The 12,269-nt window shown below is 34.1% G+C and overlaps 2 protein-coding genes across 2 annotated transcripts; one reads left to right on the top strand and one right to left on the bottom strand.

Moving 5' to 3' along the window:
• Nucleotides 1-658: 658 nt before the first annotated feature.
• Nucleotides 659-2,854, bottom strand: LOC111008611 (cyclic dof factor 1). The gene is made up of 2 exons (XM_022281358.2): nucleotides 2,652-2,854; nucleotides 659-2,202 (listed from the first exon to the last, which is right to left on the bottom strand). The coding sequence occupies exons 1-2, from the start codon at nucleotides 2,778-2,780 to the stop codon at nucleotides 1,081-1,083; spliced, it is 1,251 nt and encodes a 416-aa protein (XP_022137050.2). The 5' UTR covers nucleotides 2,781-2,854; the 3' UTR covers nucleotides 659-1,080.
• A 4,438-nt stretch (nucleotides 2,855-7,292) lies between these two features.
• Nucleotides 7,293-8,444, top strand: LOC111008913 (uncharacterized). The gene is made up of 3 exons (XM_022281791.2): nucleotides 7,293-7,736; nucleotides 7,826-7,887; nucleotides 7,996-8,444. Exons 1-3 carry the CDS (start codon nucleotides 7,649-7,651, stop codon nucleotides 8,119-8,121), a joined length of 276 nt encoding a protein of 91 aa, XP_022137483.1. The 5' UTR covers nucleotides 7,293-7,648; the 3' UTR covers nucleotides 8,122-8,444.
• Nucleotides 8,445-12,269: the final 3,825 nt, after the last annotated feature.

Consider the following 12,269-nt stretch of genomic DNA (forward strand, 5'->3'; position numbering starts at 1 on the left):
CATTTGGGTCCCATTTCAACAGCTAGCTCATCTTTTGTGCAACAAAAATGTGGCCACCATTTGCTCCTACCTTCTAAATATCTCACTCTATTTCCCCCTTTGCCCTGTTCAATAGGCATCTTTCATTCTCTGTGAAAAGAGACTCGTGGGCAAACTCTTTTTTTCTCTGTGTCCCGCTTTTCTTTTCGAATTAAAAGCATTTCAAATCCATCTTTTCGTTATCCTCTTTCGCCTCTCTTTATCTTCACAATAGTATAATATTGTCCACTAAGAAAAAAACCTGCATGATTTTATTTTTAGATCCTATTCTAAAGGTCCCATATCACTAGAAATGATGTTAAACCGCAACCGCAACCACGGTTGCCGTTAATTTGTGAATTGGATATAAAAGAAGAGGGGAAAAATGGAAGAAAAAGTAGTCCAAAAGAAAAGCTTCAACTGTCTGCTTTCTCAATCTTATCCTGTCACAGCTGTTGTGATAGCAGCTTTTTGGTGCTTTGGCGCAACATAAAGCCACACAGTAGAATCACCTTTTGTTGCTTATAATTGCTTTTTGAGTCTTTTTGCCATTTCTCTTTTTATTTTTAACTTTTAGGAAGATACTCTCTGCAGTGGCAGGCAGTGTGGCTGTCTGAGGTTATAGATCAACTGAGAAAAATTCAGCAAAAAGATAACTTTTTTAAGCCATAAGAGGCAACACAAAAAAACAAAAATTTCAGCAATCTATGTCAGTATTTCACAGATCTCTATATATAGCGATATGTACATTACAAGGTGAATAACAAGCAGCTCACCAAATGGCTATGTAAAATCAGGCAGATAGAGTGAAAACTGTTAAAAGGGGATATTAATATAATCTGGCATTCCTTAATACTAGTTTGGCTCTACTTCTGAGAAAATTAGGAAACTGATTGGCTCTTCCTGATCTTCTGTGTTATCTGATACTCTATAATTCAAAGGTTAGCAAATTCTAACTCAGACTGAATGAGTTGAAGATCCCACCCTCATTCTTCTAATCTACATGAAGGGTTTTCCCACTCGTCGACGAGACTAAGCAACTGATGTCGACGACGTATGCCTTCAAGAGCTCTCGTGAAAGACGAGCGATCTTGACAAGGCTGCAGGGTTTGCCTGCAAAACTGAGGAGGCTTCAGCTACAAGATGAACCTTCTCATGGCCCTTGGGTTGAAAGGTTTTGAACAGATTCTTTCCCCCAGTGATTGCTGATTCGTTCTTTATTCCAAGAGTTGCCCATATGGAGCTTTTTGCTGCCTCACTTGGGTCGTCAATCCTTAAAGTCTTTGGGGTCAAAACACTTCCATTTCTATGCTTAACGGCCTCTTCTTCTCTGAGATGCTTTCCTAATTTTGGAGAAGATTTTGAGTCAGAACAGAGAGGTTTTTCTGCCGAGGAATTAGCTTGTGGAGAAAACCATGGTGTGTTCCATGGCCCAGGACCGCAGTTCCAGGCAGCTGCTGGATAAAAAGGCAAGGGAAATCCTCCTTGAGGGCAAAAGGCTGGAGGAGGAACAGAGGAATTCCACACGAATGGCCATGGAAGACATGAAACATGAGAAGGGAAGCCATTGATAGGAGGTTCTTGGGTTCGTTGTCTACCTTCTAATCCCACCTCTGATGAACTTTGAACTCCCATAGAACACACGCTCGAGATTTTTTCACAGCCGTCGGATCCTTTGTCCTCAAATTTTTTCAACCCATTACTCAATACTCTGTTTTCGGAGAGATTCAAAACAGAGGCCACCACGGGGTCTGAATTTGGTGCATCCAAATTGAAACTGAGGACTCTGCCATTATTATTGCTGATAAATTTTGGTTTGTGGGTTCCATTTGGAGCCTCAAGTCGAGCGCCTTCGAGAGCCTCGGAGATTGTGATTTGGCGGTAGTAGGAAGCAGAGCTCTTGCTCTTCCGGCGACCGGCTCCGACCGGCACGTTCCTCATGGTGCCGCCGGCAGTCCAGTATCTTTGACAGGCTTTGCAAAAATGGCGGGGTTGGTTGACATTGTAATTGTTGTAGTAACAGAATTTGGTCTCCATGCTCTTGCAGCGAGGGCATGGGAGCAATTTATCCGGCTTCTTTAGGGTTTTCTCTGAATTCGGTGTCTCGCTATCTGTTTTTCCATTAATCGGCTTCTCAGTTTCTTCGTCTATGGACGGCGTTTTCGGATCATCTACTGTCGCGTCCTGAAATCCAGAAAAATAAAGAAAGTTGGTGGAAATTATTTCATTGTTGAATTATGACTACTATTCGTTAAAAGCCCAATTGAGGTAGAGCCTAGGTAAATATATGAGAAACCCACTTTTTTCCATTTCGAGTAAATTAGTAATTTGGAAAAGAGAAGCAGAGAAAGGAGAATCCGCGATAACCCCATATGTTCAGTTTCTCCCTAACAGTAGAACCAAATCAAATTGGAGAAGAAGAAACAAGACAGGAAAGACTCGTAATCAAACAAAGAAAAAAGCTTTTTTTTTTTTTCTCTCTTTTCAGAAGCAGCAGAAAACTGAAGTCATGGAAAGAAGTGAAAAAGTAAAAACGACCCAGAAAATTTTGTTGACCATTAGATGAAATGGGTAGCAGTTGGTTTGAAGTATAACACAACTTCCATAGAAACTATGGCCTGCTCTGTCTGTACCTTTGGGGGCTGGGATTCATCTTTGTCAGAAGGCGACTGTTGGGGATGGATCGCCGGAGATTCGCCGTCGTCGGAGAGGGGAATTTTTCGGCCAAAAAGCTTGATGGCAGGGTCCTTAGAATCCAACATATCTTTTGCTGAAAAGAAGAGGAGTTGAGAGTTGAGAGTTGGAGCAGAGGAGGAATTTTGGAAGTGTGGAGGGGAAGTTGACGATGAATCCGTTAAAAGAAGGCGTGGGTGCCACGTCAGCGAGTGAATTTGATTGTGAGCCACAAGTTTATGTGGACACAAAGATTTTCTTCCATTTCTGATTCTCTCTCTCTCTCTCTTGGGTTGTACCAAAAGTTGGTGCACCCGATGCCACTGCCCAGTTTGGCTGCCGCCTCGCCTTCCACGTGGACAATTTTATTTGGTTCTTTTCTTTTCCCTTCGCCTTTTGCTTTCTATAAATTATTTTAATTTACGGAGCTTGCTAAATATGTCACACCTTCCAAAAATAAAAGCTAATCATTTGAACTATTTTCTACTCTGTTTTATTTAATCCTTTTTACACTCTCTTTTGGAGAATAATGTTCCCTTGTCAAACAGATAATGGATGATTAGCAAGAGGACAGGACCTTAAAATGGGGAAAGGAAAATCGGCGGTGAATGTAATTTGTATGCGTTAAACTTAGAAAGTTATAATACTGTGTTAATGGATGGGAAAAAATTTTAATCCACCGCAAAAATTTAGGAAGTCGACTGCGATTCATTAAAGTCTTTATACTCGAAGGTGATCTAAGAAGTTGAGCTTTGAGGCACAAACTCCTCGGATTCGACACTAATCAAGCGCGTGAATACTGAACATTGACATAAATTGATGAGGGTCGAACAGTCTATAGAACGACTTAATGAACTGACAAGTTCTCCATACTATCAACTCTTTTAAGGGTACTTGAATTCTCGATCTATAAATAAAGGAAAATATTCCTAATGAAAAATAAGCTACAAAACTATCATTCTTGCTATACTTAATACAAATTCGATTATAACTTAAACATTATTGGAGTGTGTGTGACTAACACCTAATGTGTAATCTACTATTTTTGCAGGTTCTTCAATCAAATTCTTTTATTCGAGAAGAATGATGTTAAATTTGATCATTATTGACACATAACCATACATATCAGTACATATATTTGATATAGACATATCCAAAACTAAGCAAACATTTTTGAAATTTACTCTTCTATATGATTTCCTTGGGTTATCAAAAGTTTCCATTCATTTACCTTTGCAGTAATTTAATATTATTTCTTTTTATCTACTCTTTGATTAAATGCTATTATATCAATAATATGATAACTATCTTACCTCGCAATAATTGAAATATCATAAAATTCTTTTTTATTGTTGCTGTATTTTTTTTTTTAAACAAATTTGTTTTTTCGTGTGTACGTATAAAATTTGTGATGTCAAATTTTGAATAACCAATTTTAATATATATATATTTTGGAGAATACCAATTTTAAGCTATTGAATAACTTTTATATGTTTACAAAATATATATATATATATATATATTGTAAATAAGCATATATTATCTTTAATTGTATTTTACCTACCTAAATTACAGACTCCCCATATAATCAATCAATGTATTTGGCCTTTTGGACCCTTTAAGTCAATTTTTTTTATATAAAAATAAGATGTAAATTTTGTATTGCTATATTTTTAGAAAATATTTATAATATTATATCACTTCTTCAAGATATTACAATTATGTGTATTCTTCACTACAATCAAATTAAATATATGATTAAATAATGTGCTCTTAGACCGATTAAAAAGAGAAGGGACACAAAGTTTCTAAGTTTGGAGGGATTTTTAATAAAATGAACCTTTTTTTAAAAGAGAGTTTAGGATCTTTGTGGGTTAATTATTGATTATTTGTAACACAGACATGAAATTAGAGTGGGGAAGAAATGAAAAAGAAAAAAACTAAATATTTCTCATGACAATAATAAAAGTAAATTTTAATATAATAAATTTTTAAATAATAATGGAAGAAGATTATGGTTTGATTACCTAAATATGCAAGAAAACAATATAAACTAAATAAAACAATGCAAAACTTAATCAGATTAAATAAGGGTATTTAGCAACAAAGATATAATTGCAAATATTTAAACATACTTGTATTATTGCAAATATTTTCCTTTCCTAATATATTTTTGACAATTACTGTTTTCATAAAGCAATCTTTTCCCAACTCAAGTCGGTCCATGGGCCCGGGTTTGGGCCTTCGCCAATTTGGGTCAATTTGATATATTATGGCCCATTTCTACCTTCGAGGAAAGATTGGACCGTTAGTCAAAGGTCCATAAAGACAAAATTTCTGTAATTTAAAATAGTGAAAAATGCGTGTTAAAAAACAGTGAAAATCTCTGTAAAGAACAATAAAATAAAGTAGTGAAAAATCATATTAAAGGTGGGAGGAGTGCTGTTTAGAACTTAATTATTTTAAGCACTATGAAAAACCCTTTTCTTTTGTTTGTAATATATTTTATTGGAAGTTGCATTGCACAATAAGTAATTTATTTTCATTAAAAGAGAAAGAGGAAGATTAATCTTATAAATAATATCCTTTTTAACAACCCTTTTTTTTCCCCAAGGCCGACTATATTATAATATAAGATGAGTGTTATAAAATTTTTATAATGTGAAAGTAAGCTTTTGGTGAATTATGTCTCCATCTTGTGAAAGAAGGCATGAAGTCGCAATGGGCGACCATGAAAGCTAAATTTGACGAATACTGTAATTGGACTAAATGATATAATATAATGTAAGTGAAAGTCAACAAAACAATTTAATTTAATTTAATTTAATTTAATTATGACTCTAAAGTCAAACCTGACATTATATATAGATATATATATAAATCTTTTGTTGGGGAAGACACGGGGAAATGGCATTGAAATGATGTTGATGAGGAAAAAGAGGATACGGACTTTAATTAGGATTTCAAACAAATCATATTTATTTGTAGAAAATGTATTTCCTAATGTGAAACATATAATAAATTTCGTACAATTTTGACAAAATTATCAACATATGTTTTATGTCTTTTTAACTTTTTGGCTGGATTTTGTTCGGCTGATCCCTGCCAGTTTGGCTTTGTTGGTTTGTTTCCATTTAAAATAATTTAGGGTCTTTTTAGAAAATAATAGGCTAAGATTTCTTAATTACATTTATAGAGTTAAAAAACAAAAGAAGAATCCAACAAACTTTGTTTTTTAAAAACAAAAGCCTTATCAATGAGATATTAAAAAATTGTGTATAAAAGTTACCTATTACATATCACACTTATACACATTATAATAATTATGTATGTATATAGGTACTTGGTATCCAAACGGAAGGTAAAGTGAGTATACTTTGTTTTCCAATAAAATGGTGATAAACATACCTAGCTTACTTAATTAGAAATCTTACTAGAAAAGAAAGATGGAAAAAATAATAATAATCTTGCAGTGAAAGTCGTGGATCTCTTTGCCCGACCTACTAAACACGTAGTTGTAGGGATTAGTACATGAGACCATGATCCACAAGCATCTTTTGTAAGACTTTTTGTTGCGCCCCTATCTCTGAAGAGTGAGGGTGACAGTCTTGATTGGATGCCCCTCTAAGATCTTTGGTAAACTCAAATATTAAGTCGAGCGAGCTTTCGCTAATACTAATCAAAAAGATCAATTAGGTGCGGGAAGGTATTTCACCAAGTTGAGCTGGCAACTGGAGTACTACCAAGTGCAGATCGCAGAGGGTGACTCTTCTACTGCGGTGGAAGTATATGTGAGACCCCTCTCCGTACTTTTTTAAGACAATGTAAGATGAACATACACATGCTAAACAAAGTAAGTAAGAGACCTCATCTTAGTGTGAGTGCAACCCACAAGTGATTAAAAAATTTGTCTCCCAAAAAGTATTTACATTCAACAAACTAACAGATGATACATGTCTCTGCGCAATCATTGTTCCTAATAGAACTTGGTTAAACACTAACAACAACGAAGTATTAAGGATTTCATCATTCATAAATAAGAAGTTTGTCGAGGGTTCTTAAATTCTCTCTATTTTACTCCATTTCACCCCATCTTAGTATAAAGTATAAACTAAACATTAAATAGAGAATGTTATAACAAACACCACCACAATATTCACTCCTCTTTTTCCAACCCTTACATTCTCCTTCATAAAGGTTGGTAGGACACCATCAAAATATAGAGTAGGTATTAGCTGAAGCAAAGTTTCCAAAGAAAAATAAAAATAAAAATCAACACCAATATGCATGATACCCACATGTGATGGCAAAACTTGTACCACATAATTTGGTGCAAATTTGGTTCCAAACCCACTAGCCTTTTTATTGTGCCATTGAAATGGAGTGCACCTTCCAATTTTCTTTTCGTCAATTTCCAAGATATTGTAGCCCCCAAGAAGCTCTCTCCCCCATATAATATCAACAAATTTGCATTACATAAACATTTTCCCTTCAACATTTCCTCACACCCAAATGATTATAATTATATTCCCACTACCCCATTGACCTTATAAATTAGTGCAGCCCCTGCCCCCCTCCCTCAACTCTTCTGTCATCCTCCACTTTCCCACAGTGTCTTCCAACTTTTCTTCATATTGACTTTAAAATATCATAATTTCCCCCTCCCCCTTTCCCCCCACTTCCCAAAATTTCATCTTTTCTTCCACAGAATCCTTGGCCTTGGGGTGTCAGACAATGACAAACCACCTCCATATAAAGTGTTGTTGTTGCTTTCACCTTCTTTTTTGACTTCGTGTACCAATCTTGTACACAAACTCACAAGGAGGGCCGGCCTCAAACATATTTTCCCGCTAAACCCTTCTCTGAGATTTCATATATAAATACCACCATCCTCTTCCTCTGTTTTGAAGCAGAGCAGCACTTTCGGAAGCTTGAGATCTACAAGCCTGTCTCAGCAATGGCAGCACCCACCCCTCTCCTTCGTCTACTCGTCATATTCCTTGGATTTTGCAGCCTTCTCTCTTCCAATGCTGTCCCAACTTCAAGTAAGCCTCACTAATCAGTCAATTCCCTCTCTGCCTCTTTCCTCTGTTTTTCATGGAACTAACTGCTTAGTTCTGATGTGAATCTGCAGGAAGTGTAAGCCTCATTCATGGAGCTGATCAATTTCTCCAAGTTTCAAGCAAAACCCACATGGTATATCACATTTCCCATCAACAAGTTTCCATCTTTCTTTCTTGCCAACTTAACATATTATCAGAACAGCAAAGATTGAACATCAATAATTGAACATGTGTTATGCAGGTGAGTGGTGGAGAGGAAGAAGTGAAGCATGGAAGGATGGTTGTGGCACTGAATGATTACCCAGGCTCCGGAGCCAACAATCGCCACACACCAAGACCACAATTTAGAGGCTGTGCTGATTGTTGATTAGTTTTCATTACATTACATATTTTAGGTATTGGTTATGGGGGGTTTTATATTTCATAACATATAATATTGGTTTCAAATATCTATCTATCTATCTATAATATAACTATGCATATGCATACGTATATGTATATGGGACTGTGGAAGGAGGGTTTGGGCTTCCTCATCACTCTATTAAGTTGTTGAGGAATGAGGTGGGTTGAGAGATTGGTAAGATTAGGTGAAAAATGGGTACCAAAAATATGTGTACTTTTGTCAAACAAAAAGAGACTGTGATATAATTTCGAGGGCTGTAAATAAAGCCATTGGATCTGTTTATTAAACTTCTTGCTATGATCTTCAAAGTTCAAACTGATGTTTCAAATGCTGTCGGATTCTATTACCTGAATGAATATGCCTTCTTTCTATGACCAAAAAAGAAAAAGAAACATTCCGAGTTAAAAATGAACAGCCACTTGCATGAGTTCGGTGCGAATTTTTTAGTATATTTGTGTACCTTGAGATTTGGTGAGCGATTTGGGTTCTTGCTTGGATTATCAATCCTTATCCCTCGTGATAAATTTATTGTCTTTTGTTTGTGGGAAAAGATAGGATTTCATTTCGTAAGAATTAGGATGCTGAAGATGGAAAAAAGATTTAAAAAAAAATGCTGACTTTTTAAGCTGATAAAGGAGTTGTTTGATGAAAAGATTTACCACAGCTGGTGTTGGGCACGTAGTTTAATTACAAAATTGGATTATGTGTTGGTTTATGGGCCCTCTTTCTGAAAAATCTCAAACCATTTTGCATTTAGTGGAGAAATTAGTGGATGTATTGGTTGAGTGCGACATGCCCAATTTCCACCACAATCAAATTTTAATTGCTACAAATTGCAATAGCAAAGAATTGAAGCACTAAAATGGAGTAAAGTGGAGCACACCCCATATTAAGTTATCGTCCATTCTTTAAAATTGATTATAAATTGTATGTGTGGCTGCATTTCAAGCTGAATATATATACTACATACTACCAGTATCTTGCTTTATTAAACACTGCAGTTCAGATATTTCATTCAAATCAGGCTGTTCATTTGACAAGTCCATATTAGAAATGGAAGACTAAGATCTGTATATACAAGCATCGACCTTCAAGATATATGGAGACGATTAAATTTCAAATTTCGCTCTTGAACTTTGACGATCTTGTTTATTTTAGTTTATAATCTTTTAAAAGTTTCATTTTCAATATTGGTTAACATGGGTTTGCTTAGTGGCAGTGGCAATGGCCAGTTGGCAAAAAAGGTTGGAGAAGGGACTAGGGAATTTTAGAGACAAAGGTTAATAATTTATCTAAAAGAAACTTTCTTAAAGTTAAAAGGATTAAATAAATAGTTTATAATTTGACTTATTTGGATGCTCTTCTGTGAAAATGATTGACAATTACATTGTTTGAATGAATCAGTAAACAGTAAAAAGGTAATTTAGAGAAGAGATCCTCGACTCTAAGAATAGAAAATTGCAGTAGTGAGAAGTAGTTTTAAATGGTAAAAGAAGAAGGTGAAGATTGACAAAATCTCATGAGAGGAGCTGATTGGGCCTTGTGGGGAAGAAATAAAAGGCAAACATTATCATGACAGCGTACGTATTACAGTAAAGGAACAGCATATAATGATATAATTGATACAAACTTGTGTTTCAGATGTTTAATTTCCTTCTACAGACATAAGTTAGTGCCTTAAAAAGATTTAATCTTCCAGTGTTTGATTGGGATTGGTGAATGGGATTATTGGTTTTTCACAGTTTTCTTACCTCTTTTTGATCCAAAATTCAGCAGCAAAAGATTACCATACTTGTAGATTTTTCTTAAAACAGCAAATCTAAAATGAAAAATCACCTCTTACTCCAATTTAAGAAATTAGCACAGAAGAAAAGTGGAAATCTCCTTTGAGAAAGAAATTTTTATTAAGAAAACTATACCCGCGGACATTCTTTATCAAGTTTCCACGGGCCTAAGTTGGGGGATATCTCTTCTATTTATACGAGAAGGATCCTTGAAGCTCATTTATATAGATTTTTCTAGACCCTTCTATTAAGTATCTTTAATACTTCTTAATCTATACTTATCTAGAATCCCTTTGGAGCTTGAGAAAAAATGCTAAGATATTCTAGAGCTTTTCTTTAGATATTTATTTACAGCTTTCCAGACAAGATTTAAAGAGAAATATTTTAGATATTTGCGTAGATACCTCAAAAAGTTTGTAGATATAGTTAGTTTTGTATTTTGTTTTAATAGAAGAAACTTCTGCAAACTAATTGGGGATGAATAACGACCTTTAAGAGAGAAGCTTAGACTTTAGGTAGCCATGACCTAAAAGGATTGAAAATTGGACTGAGTTAAAAAGGGAAACATCACCATAATGTTGTGAATTGAAATGGGTCCAAATTTCTCAACTCAAATTAGTTTAGGAATATTTTCAATTTCAGAAATCAAAATATAAGGATCCAACCAATGAGTATAGATGCAATTTAGGGTATATCCCCATAGATGCAACACATGGCTATGGAAAAGTGAGTTAGGTTAATAATGATTGGGTTACATCATTTGATGAAATTAGGTAGACAATAATTCAAGGTGACATTTTTTTAATTCGAAAGTCAAAGAGAAAATGCAATTGTATGTATCCACTTCACGACAAATGAGACCCCCACACACAAACTAAACGATCAAATACTAAATTGCTTTCAAGAAAACGATCAAACTCAAATAAATTTTTTCTCAACTTTTTGTGGATTTATGTACTCAATCTTTGTATTTTGAGAAGTTTTTAATAAATTTATAACTTTCGATCTTGTGTCTAACTAACAAATATTTGTTGTTAACATTATAGTTCAAAATCACCGTCCTATGTGATCTTTCAGTAATATATATTTGGTGTGCCACTAAATTAGAAAAAGTATGGGTTAGCTATTAGAAATATATTTAAAGTATATGAATTAAATAAGCAAATTATAAAAATTCAAGTATTTTTAGGAACTTTTTAGGTATAGAAATTAAGGAGTTAAAATTGTGAAATTCAAGGAACCAAACTTATAATTTTATCCTTTTTTTTTTCAAATAAAATGTTTAGACAATACTTGTTTATTTCATCATGTCATTAATAAATTGTACCGATGATATATAAGAAACTAAATGTTACCAAAAAAAGTGATGCAGTATAGATTCTATGTCAAATTTTAAGATAAAGTTCGACCAATATTTTGAAACTAAAATTTCCTATCTAATTAAAAACTATATTAATAAAAGATGAAAATAAATATACATCCATCAATAAACATCCAAACATGTTAAGACGTCGCATGAGAATAATAACATTGATGGACATTAATTGAAGTAAATATTTGATTTCTTGCGATGAAGTTAGAATAAGATAAAGAGATTTTTTTTTAATTAAAGAAGATGTGGTAGGAAGACGTAATGAAAATGATATTCATAAACTACTTAGAGATGAATAAAGCATGACACACTTAAAAAGTTTGAAGGCGGTAAATTTCACTACATTAATGTGTCTTTTTATGGTGAGATCTCAATTTTAAGCACGGTGAGAATTAAAGTGGTATAAGAATTATCCATTGTGTTAAGCAAAATATATGTTGTGAAAATTTTATTAATATATAAAAAGAATCATGAAACTTTTGTTTTTAATAATTAGAACAGATGGCAAAAGTAAGATTAGCCCATTTAAATATGTGATCAAAGATAATATTTAATTCCAAACCTCACGGTATCAAAGGACAAAGATCATATATTAAAATTTTAATTCTTTATTTTGATGTTTGAACTCTCTTAAACTTTAACTAAAAAAATTTGATTTAATCATTATTCCGATTAAATAAAAAACATATAATATAAATATAACATGTTAGGGGAAAAATATGATCTAGATTACATGGCGACGAGCTAATAAGTTCATCTACAATCGATCTACTATGTTCACTTACTACCGAGCTTCTAAGCTCATCTATTGTCGAGCTCCTAAGCTCATCACTGACCAAGCTCCTAAGCTCATCTACCACAAGCTCCTACCTCATCCATATGAAAAGATGAATAGTCGACCTAATTAGTCATTGATGACCTATGGTCCGACAGCCATAACCGTCCAACCACCTTGT

This window comes from Momordica charantia, assembly GCF_013281855.1.
Source record: "Momordica charantia cultivar OHB3-1 chromosome 3 unlocalized genomic scaffold, Mcharantia_2.0 BLBB01000003.1, whole genome shotgun sequence".
NCBI lineage: Eukaryota > Viridiplantae > Streptophyta > Magnoliopsida > Cucurbitales > Cucurbitaceae > Momordica > Momordica charantia.